This window comes from Geospiza fortis, unplaced genomic scaffold, assembly GCF_000277835.1.
Source record: "Geospiza fortis unplaced genomic scaffold, GeoFor_1.0 scaffold112, whole genome shotgun sequence".
In the NCBI taxonomy this organism is placed as follows: Eukaryota; Metazoa; Chordata; class Aves; order Passeriformes; family Thraupidae; genus Geospiza; species Geospiza fortis.
Genome location: NW_005054298.1, coordinates 17,635,627 through 17,663,567, shown reverse-complemented (window position 1 = coordinate 17,663,567; position 27,941 = coordinate 17,635,627). Strand labels below are relative to the sequence as shown.

The window sequence follows — 27,941 nt, the reverse complement described above, 5'->3', positions numbered from 1 at the left end:
TTGTTGCAGAAAAACAAAGTGAATAGTGGTAGAAGATGCATTTATTTTTAACAAATGAAAAGTGTTTAGTCAGTAATTAGCTCAATCTTTTGTCTGATAAAATCATTAATATGTTGTTCTATTCCTGTGGAAAATGACTACCCGACAAAACCTTTCTGCCAGTAGCTTTCCCAGAGCTAGTAACATAAGCCTTCTTGTTTTATCTGGGCAAATTCTGAATCTGAAACATCCACTGAGAGTCTCTTACAAGAGAATCCCAGACACAGAGAACAATATAAATTCCGGTGACCAATTTAGCATGAAGAACCAAGATAGTAAGTATAACAAGAAGTTTAGAAACAGTACTTTGATCTACATTTTTCCAGGAATGCTTCTGATCTTTGCTTTGCAATTTCAGTATTAGACTGGTTTATATTAAAGCCAATATCATGTATTTGTTATTTCTTTGGTGTTTTCCTTAATATTGAGCAGTTGAAACCATTTTTTCCTTTCAAAATTATTTTTGTTAATGCCAAGAGATTCTTCTTTATGTATATATGTTCTGATGTGATTCCTAGGATCTGCCATGCATTTTTTAGCCCATATTTTAGTAATGCTTTAATCATAGTCAGAAAACTAAAACTGTATTATAGTAATAGTAGAGCAACACCAAAAATTCAATAATTTCTGGAATTTGAACTTTCAAAAGTCACCCAAATTCTCTTCTATTAGCAAATTTCTAACATGAAAATGAAGACTGATTACTTTATTGCTCATTTTTAAACTCAGTGGTTATTTCCTTCCTATCAGTGTTTGTCAGAGTAAATCTGAATTTCTATGGAAATTAGTTCATTAGTATAATTTTTTTGTAATATCTGACTGATTAATGAGCTGCCTTACCATTTAAAAAAAACCCCAAAATTTATTGAAAGGAAAACCTTCCATAAAACTACTGATTACTAATTCTTCAGTGTCTTGAATCTTCAAATAATATCAATAAACAAGTGAATACCCCTCTTTTCTGACAGTCCCTGCTCTTGCTGAAACCCAGGTGCTGCAGGCTCACATTGCATAGAATATACCAAATCTGATTATTACTGACATGGTTATTTTTCTTTCATTCTGGTTCTTTCTCCTGGGTATTTGTAGCAGTAACTTTGTAATAATGTATTTTTCCCCTGATTACTTTCTCCTTTATCAAAGTTAGAATTGTTTTTGCTCACAGATGAAACACAAGCTTCTTAGAACCTCTGTGAGAAGTGCCCTCGATACTGCAGATCACTTTTACTTCTTCCATATTACTGATTTTCAAAGATTGGGTTTTAAAAATGAATTTACAAAATTATCTGCTAGGTAATTTTTTGTTCTAAAGATAATATAAAACAGTGATAATTGAAGGTTTACAAAACACATTTGTAGGTGTTTCAGAGCTCTTTGCCTTCAATTATAAGTAAGCACAGCAGATAACATTGTAAAGCTTAATGCCATAATTAACTGAATTGTAACAAGTCTGCTGAAGAATTGTATAAATAAACATGGATATAGTGCTTGCTGTATAGAGGTGTGAGCATCTTAAATTGTAATTCTGAGAAGTATTATAGAGAGTAGTAGAACTGTGTGACTTGCAGGTTTTCTCTTAACATTCAGTTACCATTTCTGGTACTGTACAAAGACTGCTGTGTTTATACTGCTTTTAAAAAGGTTTATCAGTGTTATCACTGCATTTTAATCACTATAAGGGTATGTTTAACTATAAGAACTTAATACAAGATAGGCAAAATAAATTATTGTTGTACATAGTGCTTAATTTTTTTAGCTAGTTATTATTTAGAAATAATATACAAGTTCCTCATATTGCTTGTTTATAAGCATGTTTCATTAAAAATCCTAATCATGTGGATGCAGATTTGATTCTATACTGTATACTATACTATCCTTTTTAAGTAAGTGACTATGAATATTTTTTAATAGACATGATATACTAAATATACAAGAAGATTTGGTATTTGTTTTACATAGTAATTGCAATTGATAAATGGTGGGTTATATGTGGTGTTTTTAGAGCTTTAACTGCTAATCTCATATGAAAATGTTGCTTTGTAGGGCAAAATTCAGGGAGAGGGCCTGGGATTCCAGAGTGAACTTGTACATTCCTTCAGGGCATTTTTGCAAGGGAGGTTGTTGTGTTTTAAAGGTAGTTGATAAGAGACCTGCACCACCAACCCCAGACCTGCACCACCAACCACCATCATGCATTAGTCTATAGAAGGTATTTGGTGAACATACTCCTGTACCACTCCGTACCACCATTTATCCAAGTGAAATTTTTGACCATTTGCAGGATACATTATAAATCAGGGTGTCACTAACAGACAATCAGATTTGAACATTCCTTGCATAAAGTAGCTTGCCTATATCCCTGAGGAATACATCACTTAACTGTGTTTATGTGACAGTGTTGATATGCCTGGTTTTACATGAAAGTTAGGTAGCGTGTTATTTATGTCATCATGAATTCACAAAATAGGTGGTTGTGCTTTATGTATACTGAGGTTATCGTTTCTGGATGGATCACTCAGAAGAATTGAAAGATGTGATTTTATTATATGGTTATTAATTTAGTCAGGAAATGGGATTTTTTTTTTTCAGAATTGGACTTTGCTACTACTTCAAGTTTTTCCAGTGTTCCCCTCTCTGAGGTGCTGACAACAGATTAACATGAAACAGAGCTCTGTTGAACCTAATTATGTTGTAGCTTATTGTTTTGAGGATCTATAAAACTGTTCACTCCCTTTTTATGAGGCTGTAGTCACAATGAAAGGCCATAAACAGTGCCTTTTTCCTACAGACTGGAGATTTCATTATTTGACTCTAATAAAGGCCTGATCCAGCTGCATTTACACCTGGGAATGAATGCTTCTTTATCAGCTCTTAATCCTTAGTAGATCAAGCAGGAGAGAATGACAGCAGGATAGCTTTTGATCAGCCATAAATGTCTGAAAGCTTAATTTTTTAAAAAATTATTTGCTATTCAAATCTTGACTCAAGACATGCTTTCCGGTACTTCAGAGGAAATATTTTAAGTATGAGGGCATTATTAAAAAGCAAAACAAAACTGAGATCTTTCTATACTTTCAAGCAATTACCACTGAAACAAGATTTCCACATCAGCTAAGGGGATTATTATTGTATGTTTTTAAATCCTCATGCACTTGGGAGAGCACTAATGTTTAGAATGTTTAGCCCTTAGATATAATGTGGAAAATGATGCCCCACCTTTATTTAAAGTCTATACTTCTTGGGAATTTAAAATTGATACATTCCCACTAAATAAGTTTCTGTAGTCTATGTACTCTGAGACTTGTTTGGGTTATTTTTTCCATTTTTGTAACTATTTTTGTTTTGTTTGTATAGTATACAAATGCTCAAATTATTGGAATTTTCTAGCGGTTTAGTTGGAGATTTCTGTAATAGTTGAAGCTGGTTCTTTGCTTTTTTTTTTTGTTTGTTTGTTTGACTGGGTATATAGAACTCATATATATTTAAATAGTTTTGTAGTATCTTTTATATTATTTTTCATATTATCATTTAATCTCCATGCTGCAAGGCTGTGGATAAACCAGAGTTCTTGATGAGTGCCACAGTGTGTTTATGTGCCTGTCCTGCTGAGCTGCGTGTTCGGTGTTTTGGCGCAGGATGTGAGCGGGGGCAGTTCCGCTGCGGTGACGGTCGCTGCATCCCCGCAGACTGGAGGTGTGACGGGGCCAGAGACTGCTCGGATGACACAGATGAAGCTGGCTGCCGTAAGTGAAACCATACAGAGCAGCTCCTTTGTAATCCCAGGAACTGGGAGATTCCAGTGTGCTCAACTGTACCTATGGTACAATAATGAATATTGAATCGGGAGTTGTCATGAGTTACTGCAGCATCTCTTTGAGTCATATTCCATGAGCTCATTTGGCTTTGGTACACAGAAAATCAAGTAGTGCTCAGCTTCTAACACAACTTTAACCTTTTCTTAAAATTCTGGCTGTCCAATAATGCAGTTTCATATTATGACTAATGTTCTAAGTAGATGTAGAAATGTATTGTATTCTGTTGCTGTAGTAATCCTGAATATTGGATGTATATACAGCTACCACCAGCACCACTTATGCTTAAAATCTTTGGATTTTTAAGACCCTGGACAACTAACTGTACCTACAGTGCCCAACGTAGAGTCATACTTAATTGTCTAGAGTTGATTGTGCTGTGTCAGCAGCTCACAGGCAACAACTTTATTCGTATGGACTGTAGTGTCCATGCACAAAGATTCTCTCAAATGCAGAAAATGGATTCCCTGAAAGGAAAAGTTGTGAAAATGAAGAATTGCCCTCCACAGTCTGTTTTCAGGAACTTGCTGGTATTTTACCTTCTCAGTTCTAGTGTTCTTTAAGTCTTGTGGGTTGCTGCAACTATCAGTCCACTTACAGATTAGCCCAATTTTTACCCCTCAGCTGGTAGGAAGTGAGACTAATTTATATCTGTTCTTTTTACCCTGTTATTTTTTTGCTGCTTGACCCATGTAATAATTGGAGGCCGTTGACACAGCTAGGCAGTCTGATTTGTTGCTTAGCACTTTAGGTCCAAAAAAACTTGTGTAGTCCTGAGTGAAGACGCCTCTAAACTGGCAAAACAAAATGGTGTTGTCCCACAGCAGTAATGAAAATTAAATTTCATTTTTTTGAGTTAGTTGTCCTTTAAAAACAGTATGTTAATGTGCTATAGGTAGTGGGACACATGAGTGCCTAGCAAGATTGTTTAAAACTGGTCTGAGGTTCAAGTCATACTAAAAGATTATTCTTTGATTCTTGAAGCAGGAAAAATATGCATGAAGTACATGTCTGTAGTATGTGATCAATTTTATCCTTCTAATTAGTTTGCTACTGATGTTATTTTGTACTTTTCAACTCTAAATCTACAAATTGCTTTAATTTTCTCCCTCATGCTTTGGTTAAATTGATAGTTATGCTTGCATATCATCCCATGAGCATAAAGTTGACCTTGTATTTCTGCAAAAACGTAATCCTGAGAACAGAGATGCTCAAGACCAGAGTCCTGTTTACTGGACTGTGTTGTACTAGAGATTGTTCCAGGAGTATTAACTAGGGATGGAATGAGCTGTGACACAGTTTCAAACACTTATTTTGATCTTTCTCTTTGATGGTTCCCTGTTGTTTGTCTATTTGAAGAGTACAGAGTGGAGCTGGAACAACAGCATTCAATTTGTTCTGATCTGACCCTCACTTTTGCCTTGTGAATTCACAGGGAAGGATTGTGTGCTTGTTTTGGGAGATCATGTTCCTACAGGGATAAAGCAACAGAGATGGAGTGAGAGCGGTTGAACAGACCCCCTGTGAGACTGGGGAAGCTACTGTGACTATACCAAAGTGAAAAAAGGGCTCTGCCCTCCTCCCTTCTAGAGGAGCTTGTGTCTCCAAGAGAGGATATAAGGCTGAAGAGTCTATGCAGGAGTTTACTAAGCTGAATTTTGCCTTTGAGCATCCTTTTGCTGGTCCACTTTCACCTCTCTGGTCTGTCCATTTTATTTGATCTGTTAAATGCTTCATGTGTTTCATGGAAGTTACAATTCATTGACGCTTGAATCTTAGACCTTCTTTTCCCTTATGTTATTATTATCTTTGAAAGTGCTTTCACAGATGTCTGTGAAATGACAATTTTTTTCATTGCTTACACTAGCACAACCTACCTGTGAAGGAAATCAATTTCAGTGTCACACTGATGGGGAATGTATTCCACAGTCATGGGTTTGTGATGATGAGGAGGATTGTGAAGATGGCTCAGATGAACATCAACAATGTCGTGAGTATTTTAACTTCCGGTGTTATACCAGCTTTGTGAAATAATGTCATTTACTGGCAGTGTATTGAGAATATAGAGAAACAAGCCCTCTGTAAGTACAGAAGCCTCTCTGAGGTATTTCTAGAAATAAAGTAATCTGAAGTAGATAAAATACAGAAAATATGTTTAAAAGGATATCTCCAGGTCTTGAAATCTGAAAATTACTCATGCTTTTTTAGTTAAAAAGAGAAAAAATATAAAGTGTATACTAGTTTTATACTTAATAAAAAGTTTAGTAATTTTCACCATTAAAAAATTGATGAAATACACATATTTCTGTATGTGCTCTATCCACTAGCTAGCAAAATTCACAGTGGCATCTCAGAACTATCTATAACAAAATTTAATTATTTTTAGGTGACTTTGAAATATATTTGTATATAAAAGAGGATGAATTATCAATAATCAGCAAACAATGGCCAGTATTGCATTAGTTTTAGTAACACTATTAGTAGTATTATTATTTAGAATTAACAGAGCCATTCTTTCTCACACTCAAAGAGGAGAAATATCTATGGTCTTGGTGTCTGGTGGGAGTCTAGTCTTTCATTATCATTTGGACAGCTTAAACTTAGAACATAATTCTGTTTAGTATTTCACTTTAAGTGTGCTAAACAGTGTATTCATGTCTGAATTGCTGTTTTCAAGTAAAGCGTGTAGTGTTCTCTGTACAGTTTAGATCAAGAAAATAGTTCAACAGCCTAACTGCCACAGCCATCGGCTTTGCTCTTTTCTTATTATTGATAGACCAATAACATATGTTACTTTGGCTTAGAATTTCATGACTAAGCATTTGAAGGGCTATAAGTACATGCCAAAGTGGTGAGCAGTGAACTGAGCTGATTACTGCACCAAATTACATTCTCTGCATTATTGCATAAGACAAGAGAACAAATGTAGTGTTCTGAAGGATGGTTTTTCTGCCATTTCTAGTATTAGAAGTTACTCTAAGTGATGAAGATAAGATTAATTTATTTTCATTTTGATTGTGTGTATAATTTTTTGATAACTTCTTTGAACTTAACAGCTCTGGAGCTACTCACCAACCCCTGGGGAGGTTAAAATGTTTATTTTGGAAGGATTTTGCTCACAGACTTGCTTTTTGCTTTTGTATCTTGATTCCATCTTAATCCACTGAGGATGGAAATTTTTGAATGATGGATAACTACCTTTTGCTCCCCTCTTCCTCTGAGAAGGAGTCAGCACAACTGCTGGTTATGTTTTAACTAAAGAATCTGTAGATGCAAAATGCAAAATGAGCAAAAGCTCTGAGTTTGACCTTGGAACTGGGTCACTGTCACATTGTTCACCATGTACTGGTTAATCATGAGTGTCAGTATCTACACAGTGGCACTGTGCTGCTGCCATTTTTGAGTCATCTCCTGGTATTTGTCCCTGTTGTTCTAAAGGGACTTTTTATCTCCGTGTTTGGGAAAGCTAGAGGAGATTTTTCTCCTTGAAATATTAAAACTTTTTCTTGGGAAAACTGTCTGACAGCTCTGGAAGTCATAAATGCAGAAATTTGTTTTACTTTACTGTCATGCTCTTGTTTTTCCTCATGACACTAGCATCCCAGCAGCTGATCTTATTTTAGGAACACTGCTGACAGAAGGCAGCAGAGAGAGCCCCTGTAGAGCAGCAGATGACAAGATGACAATGTATAGACTGGAATGATGTTGAGAAACAACATGAGTTTGAAAGAAACAAATGTGCAGGGGCAGAGGGAAGGGAAAGTTAGTAGTAAGCCTGTCCTTCAACTGTATCTTCACAGATTCATGTTAGTTTGCCTAAGAACTGGAAATGTAATTTGGCTGCAGTGGAATCAAAGTAGAAATGAACAGTTTATGTTCACTTTAAGTTTTTAAGTTAACTTTAAATTTTATGTGATTGCTTTTTCCTGACAGCTGTCAAGAGAAGAGACATAATCATTCTCAATCCTCCATTAGTTACATATGCAAACTATTCCTGACTGCTGAGGGCCTGGCTGTATTAGAAAGCGGTGCCTTACCTCCAACTCTGCTGTGTTTACACTGACATTCCAGTTGACTAAATAACTTGGAGTTACTGACAGATTTTGACTCAGCAAATAAAATAAGAGAAAACTTTAAATCAGTGAGAATTGATAGTTTAATGTTTTAGGCAGAATAATTATAGGAAAGTACTTTTTAACCTAGGTCAATTCTTCAGTGGAGAAAAGCAGTGACCTTGCAGACTGCAGGAGCCCTCCAGAGCTATGCTGTCTGCTATGTGCTTGTCAAGTGTTCTTTAATCCTCTTGAATACACTGAGGTAAAGGGGGACAAAGTGTTGTACTGATATTTATGAGAAAGATGAAGTAGTTAAAGAGGAAGGAAAATATTTTTCCTGATAACAAGCCCTGGCTGACAGGAAGGACTGACATGTGCCTGTTTGTTGCAGCGGGGAGGACGTGCTCGAGTCAGCAGTTCACGTGCTCCGATGGCCAGTGCGTCCCCGGCGCGTACCGGTGCGATCGCGTGCAGGACTGCTCAGACGGGACAGATGAGAGAGGCTGCCGTGAGTGTTCACTCCTAGCACGAGATCTGGTTTCATCTCATCTCTCTGGGGCATTTTAATACATTTGTAAGATTAAAGGGCTTGTTGATAGACAGGATGACCACAATATGCTTTTTGTTACAAGAGTTTCATTTCAGATTCTTCTGTGTATTAGAGCTGATGTTCTGATACAGATCTGTTACCACAGAACTCAAGTGCAAACTGTCAGCACAGGATCAGGTCATATTGTTTCTCATTGTCTGAAAAATAATTAATATTGCACTGTGAAAAGACAACCATGATTAGTTGTCTTATGGCTTTAGGACACTCAGAGATAATTTTACTGAAGTTTTCCACGTTGTTTTTGCATACTCCATATAAAATCAGTAGTAGTTATAGCCTGTACACAAAAGCAAAATTTGACTCCAAATAACTTATTTGAGGAGATTTGATCTCATCAAAAGCATTTTATTCTAGACTGCAGCTTCTTGTGGAGATGATTTAGTCATATTGTATTCAGATGAGTTGTTTATATTGTGCCAGCAAAATGCAGATGGACAAGTAGTTTTTTTCACTCTAACTTCCCCAGAGTTGAGGCTGCCTGTCTTGTGACATTCTCCCTAAATTCTGGCCTAGCTTGAATATTGATGGAAAGGAAAGCTGGCCACAGAATAGAGGCCATGTTTTTCAGGAATGCTTTTGTCTAATACCTACACAACAGTGCGTAACAGGCATGTCTGTTCATTGTTAGTCTTAAGGAAAAGCTTCACACATCTCAGCTGCTATTCCAGCTGTTAGAATGTAGTGTGCCTTTGGGAAACAGACATAACTGTAAACTCCACTTAGAACCAGGCCCAGGGCAGGAGGTGGGGGAAGAGGCTGGCGTAGTAATGGATGGACAAAGAAGCAAGAAATTAAATTTTGTTAATGGCTATGCTTAGGGGAAAAAAGGGCATATGCCTGTGCTGTGTAAAGGAAGACTATATGGTCATCTGACTGCTAATGTGGTTTGTCCTTGACTCACAAATGGCTGAAATAGTCCCTGTGTAGAATGAAAGGGTATTTAGGACTATATGATACTCTGGAATAAATGTTGCTAAGTCATGCAGCTTGGAATTTTTCATGTGATAGACCCACAGTCACTTCTGGTCACCAATACAAATGGCTAAAAGCCAAGATCCAAAGTACCCCATCTCATTGCTGGAAGAATATCTTCTGTAGACTGGCATTTTTTTCTCTTAAAGTTTAGAGTAAGAAATGAAGTTGAAAGCTTAATTTAGTAAATCTGTCACACATGAAAAAAATCCTGAAGAAAAGTTATCTGTTTTAAAAATGTATTATCTGTGAATTAAAGAACTGGAACTGCTGAGCATCTCTGACATAACTGTGGGTAGTCATTGAATACAGTGTGGAACAGCCGGGTGCCATGATGTGATTGTTATAATGCAGAAAATCTGTGTCAGTCTCGGAGAGGAGTCCTAAGGATGATACTTAAAATTCTTTTTCAAACTAGGAGCTGCTGTGATGTTTGAAAATTGAAGTACACATTTCATTTCATGTTTAACATTCTCAGCTAGTTAAATTTAAAAGGCAGTTAGGAAAGGGCCCTCTAAATACATTAACAGTAGCACTCTACTGCTGAGGGGGAGAGCCAGTCATTGCTGCATCAACAAATGGGCCCCATGACTGTTGTGGGGGCAGCATATTTAGCCCAAAGGAGAGGGACTGCCTCCTGTCATTCAACAGCCTCCACTCTGGTTTATTAGAATATGTGTTGACAGTCCCTCTGAGACAGAAGAATGACTGTGACTTGGAACCTTGAAAGCAGTTAGACTAGTTTAAAGAAATATGACAGTACTGAAGACAAGAGGAACCAAGAAGAATGTAATGACAAGACTCTTGAGGAAGGCTGGTTAATTTTATTCCCTTTTATTCGATTTTATTCGATTTTATTCCCTTTTTTCCTTTGCAAGGCCTGGAACTTTCAACAGAAGCCATAAAATAAAATTTACAAATTGGGGATTTTATGATTAACTGAATAGTACAGATTAGTCTACTAGCATATTAGTTTTGGAGCAGATTCTAATACTTGCTTTGAATGTTCATTTTCCCAGTGCTTAATGTATTTCCTTTTCCACATTATCTGATATAAACAAATCTAAGAGGAATAGTACTAATTTGGCCTTTTCCTTTGTCACTAAATTCCCCTTAATTAATTTGAACTAAAAATTTCCATAAATAAAAATGAAGCATCCATGAACAACAAAAGAATAAAGCTATTTATAATTGATTCTGGTGTTTCATGGAGCATAACAAAATGGAAACTCTCTTTGCTTATGCTTTGCACTCACTTATCTGTCTGAAAGCAGATTTGGATTGTAAAGAAGATAAAATTTTATTCCTGAATAAGTTACATTATATAAGAAAGTAGTCAAATGCAAAATGTCACCAATTTAATGTAAGTCTGCAATTAAACAGGTAAAAAATCCAGAACAAAGGAATTCAGAGCCTTAGTCCATTTTATTGCTAATGGGATTAACAGCAAGGGAGATCTGCCCATGCAGAGACTAAGATAAACATCAGAACAAATGCTTCAGCTACAGGTCATACAATTAGTGCACTGAAGCTGTTTTGATTTTGTAAAATTATGGCTTTTAGGTTTTTTTGAATACCCATATCAGGCTGTTTTCTAGCTTTTTGAATAGCCAGCAGCTAGCAAATACTTTAATTTTAAAACATTAGAAACACAGAACGAAATGGCAGATTATTTGGGTAGCAATCACTTTTTGGGAGTAGGCGGCCAATACTGGTGTGATTTTTCTGTTACATACTTTATTTCTTTCAGTTAAGATAGAATTCTCTCTCCTGCCTCAGCTTCATAGTTGAGAAATGAAAATCCCAGCCATGTCCATTTTGCTTTGCTGTGACAGAACAGCCTTTCTGGATACTGCTCTGGCAGCTGAGCACTACACTGAGGCTGTGAGGGAGAAAGGGGCAGTACTTTAAAGACATGTTGTTCAAAGCTAGTGGGCTGAATGTTTTCCAAGATACACTGGATTTTTGATTCTAATTTTGATGTTGAGCTGCTGCCATAGGTCAGCTGCCTAACCTGTGAATTCCTGCCTCTTGTTTGCTATGCTAAATAGCTGTTGTGGTCAGGAAGTGGGCAGCCAGTTCTGGGATTAATTTGCAGGGACCAGGGTGAAAGTGAACAGAGATCAAGAACTGAGGAGATCGTAAGGGATGTAGTCCAAGAAAGAAGAAAAAGGCCATAGTCAGAGACTAATATTCTGGATGTTGGACATATTACATGTAGCAGCTATAGGATGAGGGAGAAGTTCAGGCTGAAGGAAATATCTCCGCCCGGAAGAGTCTGGGACAGGGAAGTAGCAAAACTGGAGCAATCTAAGGCAGGCAGCCAAAGACTAGAGTCTCAGGGATCAAAATCAGGAATTAAGGCCAGGAATGAGGGTCTGGTCTGTTTGCCAGCTCTGAAAGCATCTCTGCTATGAACACTGCCTGGTATCATACAGCTCATTGGGCTCTTGGGCTTGGAGTAAGTCTCCCTCCTGGTGTCTCTGCTAGGCTGTGAGCTGTCTGGGCTATACTTTAACCACTATGAGGTGGTGACATGGCAGTGAACCAAAGAGTTTTAATTAACTTTATTTTGTAAAATGTTTTTACATGTTGAAATAAAAGACACTTCTTAGTAGGAAATTGCCTGTTTTCCTTTTATTTCTACTCTTTGTAACATGGGTTAGGTTTATAGAAGCTTGCACTGCTGACTATGACACAAATCAGCTGATGCTGATAGTTGTAACTATTGTTGTAACTATTTCCTGTTGCTGTTTTTGTATGGATTTATTTCCAGCTTGCAGAGCAGAAGTGTTAGGCAGAGTGCAAAATAATGCAGGTTTAGTAATCCCTGTGACATAAGTTTCGAACATCTTCCATGTGTCCGTTGAAAGATGCCAGTAAATACGTTCACAAGTGTTGCCCCAAAACAGTTACAAAGAGCAAGGTGCTTCATCTGTCATTTGTGCTGGTGTTTGCCAGTTATTTATGTTTTGCAACTGAAGTGTTGTCATGCATCAGGGAGACAGATTGTGTAGAAGTATTTTGGCTAAAAAAAAGCCTGAGGGGAGGGGAGGGGAGGGGAGAGAAAGAAGAGCTCACTTTCTTCCAGAGCATTGCAATGAACATGGGTGAAAAACATTCCCCCTGTTTTCACTAAGCTCATATTATCTTCTGGGAATTGTCATGACTACGGAAACATTTCTTCTTTTTAGTTTTCTGTAAAATTAGCCACAGGTTTTTGGGAGGAGAAGGTAAAGGAAACAGTATTTATGTTGGAGGCTATTGACCATTCAAAACAAGGTGAAAGAAAACAGTGTTTATATTTTTTCTGTCCCTTCACTTTTCTCTTAATATCACATTGTCTCCTTTCACTCTCTTGCACAGCTGTATTCCCAGACCTCCTTAGGTGCAAACTACCTACCTTGTTGTCCTTTTTTACTCAGAACCTTATCCTTCCTTTTCACTCTTTCTGGTCCATTTGTCACCAATGTAGAAAGAAAAAAAAAGTTCCTTTGCCTGGAGGAGAACCCCTTCAAGTCAGTCACAGAGCACTGACACTTTTTCCATATACCCCCTACAACAGAGACAGTGCAATCAATTTCTCTGATTGTTATCAGTTCTTGCACAGCTGTGGGATTTTATACTCAAATGCACTGATCTTGGATGAGGTGTGTGTAGAGAATTCTTAGTTTAAATAAAAATTCAAATAAAAGCTAGGAAATGTTTGTTTTGCAAGCCCCAAATGCAGTGACTGATGTAAGACCTTTCCACTTAAATTTAAAATGTCGTGATACTCACTTTCCAACTTCATTTGCTGGAGAGCTTTTCATTAACCTGGATTGTACAGGTCATTCTGTTTAGGGAATTAATCCCATTCCTCCCCTCTTGCTGCCAAGGTTCAGATTCTTCTTTTCCTTTTAGCAAGTCCCCATTTGGTGATAGGACTAGAAGAACTAAGCTCATGGCTACTGTCTTCTAAATTTTGGAGAGAAAGAAAGGGAGTTTATGTCCCGGGGTTTTTACAATTGCAAGGACAGTCATTCCTTTGTTTTCAGATATCCTAGTATTGTTATGAAGTTCTATTTTGCCTTCCTTCATTCTCTCAGCATTGAGCCCTCACAGAAGCCAGCATTTCTTCCGTGATTCTTTTCCTTTTCTACTTCTCCTTATATAAAACTAACCCAGGTACTGAGGACCTATCCTGATGGCACAGATGCTCTTGAGCCACGCAGTGCATTGGCTACAGCCTTTGGTGTAGCTCACAGCTTTGCCAGTTTTCACGAGGCTTAGTTCTTAATGCCCCAAATAATTAAAACCAATTTAATAAAATAATATGCTATAAGGTACAAAGAGTAAAATCTGCAGTGCAGAATTCAGTGAAAAATATCTTTCAGATCAGTGAGCAGGCTGCGATCAGAACTATAATTTACTAACCTTGGTCTTTTGACAGGGGATTGGAAATGGGATTACCTGTACAGAGTTAAGAATTATATTAATCTCTGTCAGGCTTTTCAAAGAATTAAAATAAAGAATCTGTACACCAGTTTTGAAAAGAGAATAAGAGAAAAAGCATTTGTTCACATTCTAGTAAAACACCAATTTGGTCAGAATGAATACTTTGAAGTATCTTCAAAACATCTTTACTTATGGCTCTTCTTGGTATCTTTTTATAGTGATTGTGTTTATACAATACATTAGACTTTATAATATAATAAAGATTTTGCTAGGCTGAGGGCATTTCCAGACCTGCTGCTGGAGAGAAGACTTTGACAAAATTTTCCTTCTTGTAAGGGAGTTTAACATAAGCTTGAGAAAAATCTTATTACTGGCTAGATTCTTAGTCTGCCTGGGCATTCTTGAAGAAACAGGCAGTGCAAGGCAATGGGTTCAATTGTTTATTTGCTTGACATCAGTCCATTGGAAACAGTTTGGAACATCACTGGAGGTATTTCTGTGGATGTGAAGAAAAGTGAGGAAAATTAGAAAACTATCCATTATACATGGAAGCTTTTCTACTTCGTGCATTTACAAGCACATACTGTGTATTCCTCCTCTTCTTCCATCTGCCCTATAATAGAGTGTACTGCCATAGCTGTTTCTGCTTGCCCATAGAACTCCTGGTCGTTCCTCCCTGTGATGCCTTCTCTGCTTTCAGACAGGGAAAAAGCATTAATTCCATGGTGAACTTAAAACTTGGCCCCAGGTCAGGCCTTTTTTTAGTCCTTTCTGTAGGCAGAAGTAACACTTCAAACCCATGTTATTTCCAAAGCATTATGAGTTTTATCTGAGCCTAACTGAAGCAAGAAAATGTTGTATTAGAAAGTTATTGTCTGGTTGAGAAGTGGGACCAAAGAATGCTTAGGGAGCATGTTGGCATTGTCAGACTTTGAGAATGGAAGATTGGGAACTATCCCTAGAAGGCCACAGGCTGTAATGCTGTAGCTGGAGCCCTGCTGATCTGTAACTGCTGTTCTTTGCTCAGGCACACACTGTTCCTACATGCAGGTTGCCACCTTATATTAACTGCAGTGAAAATAAATGAACTGTAAAGGAATCAGCTGGGGAGATAGTCTGGCTGTACTTGTAGTGGACATGAACACAGCTACTTATCTTCTCATTTTAACATTTAACAGTTAAAATCATATAAGCCTATTCCATAGGTAATTGAAGTTTTGTGGGAATGTGGTAATACACGGAACAGCAGAAGCAAGCAAAACAGTTTGCCACTGTCTGGAAAAATTGCAGGTTTCTTGATATCTGCTTGAAGCAATTTTATAACCCATGTTTTGGATTCCAAGGAATCCAATGAAATATGAATGAAAATGTGCCTGAGAGCCTTCTCTATCTGCTTTATTAACTCTTAGAAAAGTAAAATGGGATAAGAACTCAAACTGAAAATGTAAGAGGTGAAAAATGTTTTTTGGCTCTTCTGTGTCTCGAGTTCATTTATCTTCTATATAGAGGCAAAGGTTCAATAAATTTGATTTCTAAAATTACCATTTCTTTGCTCTCTTACTTGCCATTTGACTGAAAAATGTAAGTTTTGTCTACATAGCAACAAGATAAATTATGAGTTCATGTTCTCCTACTCAGCTCTAGCATATGCATATGCTTAATTTGTTGGATACTTCCACTGAACTCACTGACTGCTTGTATGAATAAGTGTTCTCAGAATTTGTTCTAATTTGAAACAATCCCTTGCATTTGCATACAGGTCATCTATATAAGTAGAATATTCTGAACCTAAAAAGTCATTATTTCTTCAGAATCTGTTTTCTTTTGTGAAAGGGGAAGCAAGTAATAAAAAGCAATGGTTCTAACACTGTTCATGGAACCGGGAAATTTAATATCCTTGGCTTAATTGGTACAAAACCATTAAAACCTGAGGTCTCTGAGTTTGAGAACTCAAGAGACTTGAAGAGGACTAGGAACTGTAAATTTCAGGAAATCCTTTGCTATCTAAATACTTTTATTAAGATCAGGATAGTGTAAAACTGAGGTATAAAGAAATAAAACAAACATTCATTGCTTGCTCTCCTTTTATGTTCCATTGCATTCTATCTTATTGTAAACTGTTTGGGTTGCAAATCTTTTTGAACTGGGAAGGCATTTGATTTTTCTCTTGTTGCTTGCAAGTTTTTGTAGCATCCATCTAGAGGATATTCTTTAATATCAGTATACTGTATAAATGGATTACTAGTATAGAACTACTAGTTATGGAGTTTTGTATTCCCTCTTTCCTTTAAACCAAGATATTCTGTTGACACTAGGTAGATGTGACTCATTATAGTTTAACCTCATGCTAATATGAAGGATTTTTTATTTTAGACTACCCAAGATGTGAACAGTTATCATGTGCAAATGGAGCATGCTTTAATGCAAGCCAGCGATGTGATGGCAAAGTTGATTGCAGAGATTCTTCTGATGAAGCTAATTGTAGTAAGTCCCCTGTGAAGAGTGATCCCAAACAAATTTGCTTTATAGACCTTCTTTTGGAGCTAAACAGATTTTCTGTTTCTGTGCTAAAATCTTTTTCAGCTCGTGGATGTACCAGTACACAGTTCCAGTGTGCTAATGGAGAGTGCATCCCGCAAGCCTTTATCTGTGACCATGATGACGACTGTGGAGATAGGAGTGATGAAGACTCTTGCAGTATGATGTTTCTTTTTTTCCCCACTTTCTCTAACTGTTTTACTAAGCCCTGGTTCAAGCAGAAGCAGATAGCAGGAAGCAGATTGCTTGGCTGTAGAGCCATCAAAAGCTAATCATTGTTCTACAAATACCCTTCTGTACAAAAAGATGAAAATTGCAGTGCTACTTTGCTAGACTTTGTTTTTGCTGCTAGGTTCCTGTCTATGTAATTATAATTTGAATTCGCTGGACTGAGTGACAGTCTGGTTCTTAATATATGTAGTTACACTTACATTGTTGTCATCCTCTTAATTTCAGCATGAACCAAAGGTAATTCATACCTAAATGAGAAGAAACCAGCAGTGTTTGCAATACATACAAAATATGGAACTACCTAAATTTTTTAAGTGATATAAAAAATGATTGTATGTGAGACAATATTGTTATTTTTAACCTTTTAGCTGCTTAGAGCAATTAGATTTTCTCATGTTTCTTTCTGTAGCTTATGCAACTTGCAGAGGCAACTTCTTCACTTGCCCGAGTGGCCGTTGCATTCATCAGAGCTGGATTTGCGATGGAGATGATGATTGTGAAGACAATGCAGATGAAAGAGGATGTGGTAAATAGTATTGCTAACTTCCAGTGGTATTTTCAGAGGAAGATGACACTAACCTACATCTGTGAGATTTAGACCAGTCAAGATGTTCTAAATACTTCTGATTTCTTTTAAAACCTTAAAATTCCACCTTCATTGTTATTTCTTTTTATTAACTTTGGAAATATTTTGTTGTTGTGTGTGAGAATTATTGTGATACTGAGTATGATGCAAACTAAGTTTAGCATATAGCAATATATATTTTTTCTTTTATATATTCTCTTTTATATTTTGTTTTGGTTCTTCTGCTTGTGGAGATTTTTCAGGTTATCTGTTAAGAGACATGAGGCTTCTAATAACCAAACCCCATTGATTCAAAGTGAAATTTACTCAGATCCTGCCAAGATTTGTCATGTGAGAAACAGAAGCTTTAATGAATGAAAGTGTGAATGATATTTCTTTTTCATTGGCCTTTTCTATGGTGAACATTATTCTCTTTATCTAGATAGCATTTATGTGTTTTGAAACCACAAAACTATAGTTCCCTTTCTGGTGCACTGGTTAGTTTAAAGCTAAATGGTGTTACCATTTCTAATAAAACAGAAAACTAAAGAGATTCATACGTTGTCTACCCAAGTATCGTTGGCATTGTAGTTTGAACATAAAAGAAAGAATGACAAGTAAGTATAAATAATGTTTCTTTATAGTCTTCCCCAGCTATGTGCAAGAAATGGAAACTGGATATTGAAGGATAGAGATGCTTTGGGAAGCTGTTAGAGAAGAAATTTTAGTATTTGAAATATACTTTTCATTTTTCTTGTTTTTGTTTTCCATAGAAAGTGGTCACCATGAATGCTACCCAGGAGAGTGGGCCTGCCCTGGATCAGGGCATTGCATTCCAATTGGGAAAGTGTGTGATGGAGCTGCAGACTGCCCTGAAGGAGAAGATGAAACTAACATCACTGCAGGCAGACACTGCAGTATGTATTAGAATGAAAAACATACACAGAATAGCAGGAACATGAGCATTGACATCTTTTTACATTTGCCTTTTGTCTCCTAAACAATACTTTGGAAATTTTGGAAGCTCACTATTTTCACTCGCACTGTTTTGACTGGATGATCTAAAAGAGGCATATATACTGCAAAGAGACCACTTCTTTTTTTTAAATTTGTACATAAGAATTTTAACTTGCTCTCCATACCCTAAAATATGTTTGTGAAGTCAGGGAAAGGTGTGCTATATGCCTTCTTTGTTTAAATATCTGTTTTTCCCTTTGTGTAAGAAGTAATGATTTGTGCTGATCAGAACACAGCATTGAATCAGTATATCCTAAGCTTTGACTAATTCACTTTAAAGATTAGGATTTAAAAAAAAATTTAATTACGTGGGATGTCTGTTTCTCAAGTTAGTGGTACACTGCGTTTTTATGTTGGAGGCAATGAGCGTGCATAGCTCCTGTTAATTTCACTCTAATCTTACAAATATCAAATCCCTCTGAGGACAAGGACCAGTGTATTTAAATTTCTAGGAAGATAAAAATTTCTATTAACAAAATCATGCCTTTTGGAATAGGAGGGCAGAAAAAATAAGAGGAAATGAAACTTTATTGTAAAAAAGCACCCTTTGCTTTTATGAGTGGTTTGGTAGTTACAGCAGATACAAGCTGCAAAGCAAGGCATTTAACAGAAGAATTTGAAGAAAAGGAAAATGCTGACTTTCACCTCCTTCTTTATCAGGTGTTTTGCAATCATAATTCAAGTGTTTTACAATCATTACTCGCTTGCCACTGAATTGTTTATTAAATACTTGTAGAATTAGTGAAGGAAAAATGAGAGAGAAAGAGAGCTAAAGGATAAAGAATCATTTGTCCACAAACACAATGCAAACAGTATATTCTAATACATTAGAATGATATACATATCCTTCTTAGTATAACATACTAGGGGGTTTTCACATAGAAGAGTAAATGATGAGGTTATGTACCAATAGATGGAGCTCAAGGATGTATTGCTTATAAGTAGGTCTTGTGGAACCATGGAAAGTTTTGGGGCATTACAGATGGCTTCCTCTGGTCACCTTTTTACACAGCACTTGCCATTGGTGGTTCATATAAGATTGATGCTTATTCTTTAACTCTGTTCTAAAAACCTATTAAAAACAGTACCTTCTCTTCTGTGTTCCATGCCCTTGCTTGCATGTATGTAAATGTATGAGATTTTGTGAAACTTTGTACATAATTTTCTCTGCAGATTAGTTTTAAGAAGCTGTACTTGAAATTGAAGGCCCATCATAGAAAATACTTCAGCTTTGTAACTCAATAAGGCAGAAATTATTCTGTTCTTCTGTAATAGGAGTGTTTGTGAACTATTGTATTTGCCTTTCAGATGTATCGCGCTGCGCTGCGCTGAGCTGCCAGTACCGCTGCCATTCCTCTCCCTCAGGAGGGATGTGCTACTGCCCTGCAGGATATACAATAAGCAGCAATGACAGTCGTACTTGCATTGGTGAGTAAAGCCCAGGGACTACAGATATCCCGTACCTTCTCACAACTCATTGGGAAAGCTGGGATTCCAGGAAGGCAAGTTAGTTCAAATTGTGTAAATGTATTGACAAAGAGAAAATCTCAGGAATCAGCAAATGTATGAAAATTTTAGTAGCACAATGGCAGCATAGTGGCACAGGAACAAACCAGAGAGATATCATAAACACCTCTTTCATTTTGACCTAAAGATATAGTGACAGCATGATTAGGTTTTAAAATATGTGCTGTTGGATGGATGGCTTATTATCAAGAGTTTTTTACTGGTCTTTAACTGTTTACGTAGAGAGAGTTTGTTTCTTCCTCAGTAATGTTTGTTGCATGCCTGGAAAAGCAGTTAATGATGTTGAATTTATTGTTACTTTTGGAAAGTGGCTGTATATGCAGACAGCAGAACATTACACTTGAAAATAAAAAGGGTGTTTTGTATTTGCTTTATGGATAGGTTGTGTCTTCTGTGGGGTTTCAGTATATACATAATTTACACGAAGAAGAAGAATATTTACAAGAATGCAAGGGTAACTGTAAAGCTGCTGTAACTTGGTAGCACAAATGATTTATCTCAGTAGCTGGCAATTGAGTAACTTCAGAATCATGAAAGTTAGCACTGCCTAATAAAAGGGCTAAATATCTGTTATGAGTTTTCAACCCAAGCTATGGTGTTTGTGCCATTAAAAGCATTTCAGATACTCAGTCTCTAATGAGTTTTTTATAGTTTTGGGAATACTGGGTGGCCTAAGGCTGTATAAGCTGCAATGGCAGAATGGTTGCTCTTTGTAGAGGCAGAGAAATAAAGCATGAAATTTCCTCCATTTTTTCATGCTTTTGTGGGAAATATGTGAAGGACACGTTCCCAAATCTGGTGCAGTCTCAATGAGTCTTCTTTGACTGCCCTGTAAACCTAGTTATCAGATTCTGCCTTGTAAATCTGAGTCAATGTATTTTGGTTTGCTGAAATCTAGGCATATATTTGTGACCAGAGCAAAACTTGTCATGAAGGAATGGCTGACAGTCAGTACTGCATAATTCCAGATCCAGTACTCTACCTATATGGTATTTTGCATGCTAAAAGGAACTTCTTCTTGCTGGTGCTGGTGCACAGACAGCTTTTAATTGTAAATCAGATACTTGTTAGCGTGGTACTAAATCTGAGCTAATAAACACTGCCTTCAAGTAGGACTTAAAGGCTTAAGCATGCACTAAAATAAAGGTAGAGCTCACCTTCAGAGTGGGCTTAAATCCAGCCAAGTCTTTGTGTGTGCCAAGTATAGAGATCTTTCGCAGGAAAAATACTTCATAGGCATATTCTGTATTGTGGAAAGTAGACAATGACATCCCTTCAAATGATTTTTCCTTTTCTCCTGGCAGGTATGGTTTAGATTTTTTTTTTTTTTTTGGTTGGTTGGTTAGTATTTTTTCATGGGGGGCAGAATTGCAGGTAGGTCCTTGGGCAGGAAACCCAGATTTTTTTGTTATCCAGAAGTACAAAACTGAAACACTCTGGAAAAACATGCAAACTCACTTTCTTCATGCTATAGTTTTGCAAATAGATATAAAGCAAACAGAGAGGACAAACTCACAGCGTCTTAATTATGACATGAATTTTATACCAAGTGTTTTTTATAAATATGCCTTATTCACTTGACAGATTTTGATGACTGTCAGATGTGGGGTGTCTGTGACCAGCTGTGTGAAGATCGTGTGGGACACCACCAGTGCCACTGTGTGGAAGGTTATTTCCTCGAGCATCACCGGCATTGTCGGGCCAACACTTCAGGTTAGTGCACCCCAAGTGTCTTGTTGAGCAAATAGATATAGCTAGGTAAAATGGGGTAGTTTTACCTGCACAGCTCTCTTTGATTTTAACTCTGCCCTTAAGGACTTATGGTCAGGACAGCTTTCAGAATATCAGCAAATGTCAGAACTCTGTATCTGTCGGTGTGTGCAGGTTGGTGTTGATTGCTTCATCAGGGCTGTTTCTCCTCTAATCAACAAATGTCTTTTAGGCTCCATTGTGTTTTCACCACTCCTGACTTCTGCAGAGTTGAGAGGTTATTGCCAGAGCATTCATGAACAAAAAAAATCTTATTTCTGTGAGGGACAGTTTTCTGTCATGCTCTCTGTGGAACTTAGTGTTGTCAAGAAATCAGGAAACCTAATTTTTTCTAGAAATGTGCCAGAAGATGGTTTTGCTGAATGGTGAGATCAAGCACTTGCCTGTGAGAGAAACCATGCTCTTGGCTTTGAGTGTCCCAGAGTCTGAACTCTGAAGAATACTTATCTCTCAGAGAGTAGTTCCTCATCAGCTGTAGGCTTCTTCTCCTGATCTCCTGCTTAGTTCTGAAAGCAGGCCCCAGGAAACTCTGCTTTGTGGAGATGTAATGCCCTAACAGGCTGTTGTGTAAGGCAGGTGCTCCTGCCTGCAGAGAATTGGTGGGAATGGGAAATCCTGCTTGGCATAGCTGATTAGCAGTCTTGTTTCTTAGAAAAGCAAAAACTGCTCAATTCCCTCCCCCTTCCTTCTTTCTTCAGCCACCAGTCTTCAGCTCACCATTTTCTGAGTATTTCTCTCTTATAAATGGGAGAATTTAGTACCTGCTGTAAGTCAGGTCTTTAATAGAAATAGTCTTTTGGTGTTTGCACAGGGGTTTTATAAAAGTTTTAGCTGGTATGGCTTTAAATACATATTCCTGCCTGATTTGCTCAAAGTATACAAACCAAAGGCAAATCACAGCAAGTTAGTACTCACATAGAAACATTTATACAGGTTGTAGCCTGAGCATCTGTTTAAAACTTTGTGTCCAGTATGTATGAACCAGTATGTATATATTGCAATGCCCCTTTGCAAAATATCTTGCCTGCATGGTAATCTATCTCTGTCACTCGTGCTTTCAGCTGGTGTTGCATCGATTATTTTTTCCAATGGCCGTGATTTACTGATTGGAGATCTTTATGGAAGGAATTTTCGTACTTTGGTACAGTCACAAAATCGTGGGATTGCAGTGGGAGTGGACTTTCACTTTTACCTGCACAGAATCTTTTGGACTGACACAGTGCAAGATAAGGTTGGTAGAAGTTTCAAGAAGAATGTATTTCTGTGTACCTGGAAGTAGAGAACTTCAAGAGGCAGAATGTGTTGATAGGCCCTCATTTTTTGAGAGCCAAAGCTGGCTGTATTTTTGTTTTCTAACAAAAAAGCTCCTTGAAATGTTTTATGTTAATGACTGCATTTTTTCAACTATACTATTACATGTGACATATTAAACAAAGAATCCTATTGTATGGGAATGTCTTGAGCAACTTTTAATTTTACTTGAGACTGAGTCCAAAAAACTAATTAAGAGAAATAGTAGACATTCTTTCAAAACGGAACAAATTTTTCTTGGTAATTTTTGAAACATGATCATTTAAAATGTAAAAGCTGTGTGCCTTCCAAGATGATAAAAATCAGACTTCTTCGTATAATTCAAATGGCACTGTAATTGAGCTTGAATAACAAATATTGACAGTATTTTGTGTAATGAGCCAATATTGTGTTACTTTTCTCTTTTTTTTTTTTTTAAGAGTAATTATTTTAGCTTCAAGACACAGTAGAGCACAGTAATTAAAAAAAAAACAGTCTGGAGACTCTTGTGGAAGTTGGATGGCACCCTTGTTCTTTTTTTCTGTGCATAACTTATGGAAACCAAAGAAAATCTTAGATCAAATGCTGAAACTTCATAATCTTTGTCCTCATGTTGATTGTCATGCAGAGTGAAGGAGAATCTGTGACCTGGCTCCTGCTAATGCCACTGATGGATCAATTTGATGTCACTGTCATAATTCTGAACCTACACATAAGACACCCAATAAAAACTAGAGTTCTCACCACAGTTCCATGCTGGTTCTGTGGAAAGAACATTTGCTGCATGGCTGTCAAGTAGGACATGATTTGTGTGCACAGTTTTTGACTTGTTCACAGCTCTGGCATTTTTATTGTGGCTGTAGTAGGTTCCTGTTGCTGCAGTTGCTTTGTCAATGGCTGAATGTAGTCAGGGTCAAATCTGCACTTTTATGAGACAGGAGATTTATTCTGTCTTTGTAATAGGTGTAAATAAAAGATAATATGGGGGTTTTTGCTGCACACCCCAGGTGCCAGGACTGCCTTTTTATCTGCCCAATATAGTTTAATCCTAATTAATTAAAGATTAATTAATCTAATTAAGTCCTAGCCAGACTATCCAGATGAAAACATTTGCATTTAGAATTTTCTTAATTATGAGTATTTCCACCTGATGTCTTAAAATAATATTACTAGGGCATTTTTTGTCTTTTTTTTTTCTTTTTTAAGTTTAAGACATAAACTAAACCAGAGAATTGTGGGTTGTGTTTTGTGTCATCTTTATCTCATTTAGTGTACTGCCAGATAACCTAATGCCCATAAGCTCTTTCATCAACAGGGTTTCCAAAGAACAGAGAAGACAGTTAAGTGGTTATCTTGATTATTGTTACTTGGAACTGAAGAATATTTAAAATTATACAACTCTTTCAGCTCTTACTTTTCTTGTATATATTTACTTGGTCATCTCTATTTTCATTTAAATGCATTCCAAATCTCATGCTGTTGTTCCAAAAAAAGAGAATTTCTACCTTTTCACATTACCCAGAGTTATAATCACACAATTACTGTATACATAAAATTATTGTGTTTGGACTGTTTACTTCATATAGCTCTGAACTTGCTTGTAAAATAACAACATTATTCTTCTTGAGCAGGATGCTCTTAAAATTAGCCTTCGATAAAAGAGACCATGAGCTGAGAGCTCCTTTCTGTGAGGATGGACAGCTTTCCCTTACTTACTTCATTTTGCTATTTCCCCTTAGCGGTAGCTGTAGTAAGAGCTCCCCCTCTTGTTTCTCTTGTTTCTGACCACTGTTGAGAGCTTTACTAAAGCATGATCATTTGTTTTCAATCAATAAAAATTCTAGGTTTTGCTAGATTCCAGGAAAGCAAATGCACGTTCCTCTTTTTTTTTTTTTTTTAACCACTTGCTAACAGACAAGGCTGTTTTAGTCTTTTATCTTGTCCAATTTGCAGAAATGCTAGTTGAAGGCAAGCCTTCTGCAATTTTTCCATTGTTTTCCAGATTTTTGCAAAAAAACTTACCTAAGGAATAACTTAGAGGGTAACTTGCTTGTATCTGCAGGTAGATACAGATATAGTTGTGGATTGGTGATCAATGTGATGATAAAAAACAAATAGCATGTGACTTGTGATTCAAAACATCACGTGGGTACTGACAATATTTGTATTGCTTTCAGGTTTTTTCTATTAATATTGATGGCTCTGATTTCCAAGAAGTTTTAAATATTTCAGTTGACACACCTGAAAATCTCGCAGTGGATTGGGTTAACAATAAGCTATATGTGGTTGAGACCAGTGTGAACAGAATAGATATGGTTAACTTGGATGGAACAAACCGTGTGACTCTTATTGCTGAAAATCTTGGAAATCCTAGAGGAATAGCCCTTGATCCAACTGTTGGGTAAGTGATACTTATCAGATAATGGTAAAAGATGTCAGAAATTCCCTTATCCCCATGTAAATGGAAAACAACTAGGAAACAGCAAGAGTGGTCATTTTAGAATCAGATATAAAATATTTTGAACATTTGCATTCTATCCTAACCTATTCTGCCCCTTAATTTATGAGAGGACTGTGCAATGCATTTATTTATAATGTGGGGTATCTGTTTCATGGCTGGAGTTCTGTGTGCATGAGCAGCACTGAAAATGGGACCTGTGGAGTTGCCATGCAGAGGAGTATTATCCTTGAAGATTTCAGTTATGGTAGCACCCACAGATCTCCTACTATATAAAATAAAGAGATGGAATGAAGCCAGGAAAGTTAGTGTTTCCTAATCCATATGCTTCAGAAGTATATGTGAACCATGAAAATGTGGATTTTCAGAGAATGGGAAGAAGAATTTCATGCAACTTGTAGTAATGGCTGCTGCTTTCATGATGCAATTATTTGTCACTGGTTTATTTCTAGCAGTAAAATTAAGTCTGTGATTTACTAAGGCAAGTTGTACTTCTGAGGTCTTTTGGGTGAAAGCATGCTTCTTTATGGATTTATTCTATAAAAGAAATTGAAAAGTACTTTTTGTGGAGAAAGTGTAAAGTATGTTGTCATAGTATACCAGAAACAAATTCTGTACTGTAAGGGTGCTGGTTTTAAATTCCATGTGAAATACTGGGGTTTTTTATAAAATCTCAAGGAAATGTGACCTTTTTTCTTTTTTATCTCTTTATAGTTATTTGTTTTTCTCAGACTGGGACAGTCTGTCTGGTGATCCTAAAGTGGAAAGGGCCTTCATGGATGGCACAAATCGTCAGGATTTGATAAAAACAAAATTAGGCTGGCCTGCTGGAATAACCCTGGATATTGTGTCAAAGAGGCTTTACTGGGTTGACAGCCGGTTTGATTACATTGAGACTGTAACTTATGATGGACTTCAAAGGTAGGTGAAATATTATTCCTTGGAGGTTACAGATATGCTGATTATTTTATATCTAGTTCAAAAAAAGATTTCTCTAACAAAACAAGATACACAAAGGATGAAAATTACAGCATAATGAATGTGATGCACCTTTGTCTCTATGGTGTCATGCTGCTTCTAGACATTCTTTAATTCATGATTCTTTGCTCTTTTCGACCTTGAATGCCTCTTGCCCTTATTTTATAATGTACATTTTATAGTCCACCAGTACAGTACACATTTTTAGAGCATTTGCTTTTTATTATTTTTCAATTATATTCATTATTTTCCATCATAATTTCTTTGCATTTTTTTAATGAATGAATTTATATGAACTACCCCACTTCAAAACACTAATTTGTGTGATAGGTATTAAATACTTTTCTTACATTTTATAAATCTTTGCTGTCAAAAATTGTTGTCCTTCACCTTATGATGCTGGGGAAACCAAATCACAGCATGCAAGAAGGGAGTCCTTGAGGTTTTATGGGACTGTGTCTTACAGCGTAGTGTTGTTTAGAATCCTGCTTATCTCTGTATCTCTGATTAGTATCTGTTACTCAAAACAAGATGTCCCCTTTTAGCATACCTTCTATGTATTAACTTCAAAAAACAGTCCTCTGCTCATTTGACAGGTCTATTGTTCAATGTATTTTTTCACTTACTAAATTATAAAATTAATGTTAGTATCTTTTCTCCTCTCTTCTTTACTCACTGTATTTTCTTGGAATTTGCTAACACTTTTTCTCTATTTTCACTGCCATATCCTTTAGGTTAATGAACTGTATGTTTAGCTTTTTCCTTTCCATTAATTTGATCTTTTTAGTTTGTACTTTAGTAGCCTCTCTGTTAAAACAAAAACCAGTGAATGAATTAAAAATACTGTATCCTTTCTCCTGTTAATAATGTTATTGTCTAGGTAATATTTGATAAATAATGTTAAACATCTTTATAACAGGAAAACAGTAGCTCATGGAGGCTCACTGATTCCTCATCCATATGGAATCACTTTATTTGAACACAATGTTTATTTCACTGATTGGACCAAAATGGCAGTGGTGAAAGCTAACAAATTTTCAGAGTCTAACCCTCAAGTGATCTACCAGTCTTCACTGAGACCTTATGGAGTGACAGTTTACCACGCTGCCAGGCAGCCATTTGGTAAGACCACAAGTAGATTATGAAGGGAGATTTAGGAAGTATGTTACCAAAAACTGGTAAAAATTGTAAGACTTTTACTTTGCTGTAAGGACCTGTAATTATGATACATAAATTTGTATTGTAAAACTGGGCTGATTTTTAACACCCAGTTGTTTCATCCAACTCCTGTAGCTGATGAACTGTCAAATGCAACATTCAAGAGTAGGGGGAGCTTTATAAATAGATTGATACTTGGTGGAGTCAAACCTGTGGGTCTGAGTAGTATTGGTGTTTAGGACTTTTTTTCTCAATGCTGCAATGAATGCAGTGAAAAGGCTACCAGTAGTCAATTAATTCTGTGAGATATAGTTCTGAAGTAGGTCTATGTGCAGAAGACTATAGCCCAAATTATGGCCTTAATGGGTGTGTTGAGTGTCTCTGTATAAGCTGAATTTCTTAATGATGTTTACCTCCGATGCGATTTTGGTGCATTCCACATTAGATCTGGTGGGGTATATTGTCCATGTGATGTAACTCTCAC

General features: G+C 36.7%; 1 protein-coding gene across 3 annotated transcripts in view; it reads left to right on the top strand.

Annotated features, from left to right (window-relative positions):
• The window catches only part of LRP2 (LDL receptor related protein 2), a 111,021-nt gene that overhangs the window by 11,718 nt on the left and 71,362 nt on the right, over positions 1 to 27,941 (top strand). For all 3 annotated transcript variants that reach the window (XM_031056532.1, XM_031056533.1, XM_031056527.1), the window contains exons 2-14: positions 3,675 to 3,782; positions 5,719 to 5,841; positions 8,298 to 8,414; positions 16,299 to 16,409; positions 16,509 to 16,622; positions 17,104 to 17,220; positions 18,033 to 18,176; positions 19,585 to 19,704; positions 21,388 to 21,516; positions 22,635 to 22,804; positions 25,041 to 25,264; positions 26,036 to 26,242; positions 27,219 to 27,421. In XM_031056532.1, coding sequence (XP_030912392.1) covers positions 3,675 to 3,782; positions 5,719 to 5,841; positions 8,298 to 8,414; positions 16,299 to 16,409; positions 16,509 to 16,622; positions 17,104 to 17,220; positions 18,033 to 18,176; positions 19,585 to 19,704; positions 21,388 to 21,516; positions 22,635 to 22,804; positions 25,041 to 25,264; positions 26,036 to 26,242; positions 27,219 to 27,421 — 1,887 coding nt within the window. The remainder of the gene's footprint in view (positions 1 to 3,674; positions 3,783 to 5,718; positions 5,842 to 8,297; positions 8,415 to 16,298; positions 16,410 to 16,508; positions 16,623 to 17,103; positions 17,221 to 18,032; positions 18,177 to 19,584; positions 19,705 to 21,387; positions 21,517 to 22,634; positions 22,805 to 25,040; positions 25,265 to 26,035; positions 26,243 to 27,218; positions 27,422 to 27,941) is intronic.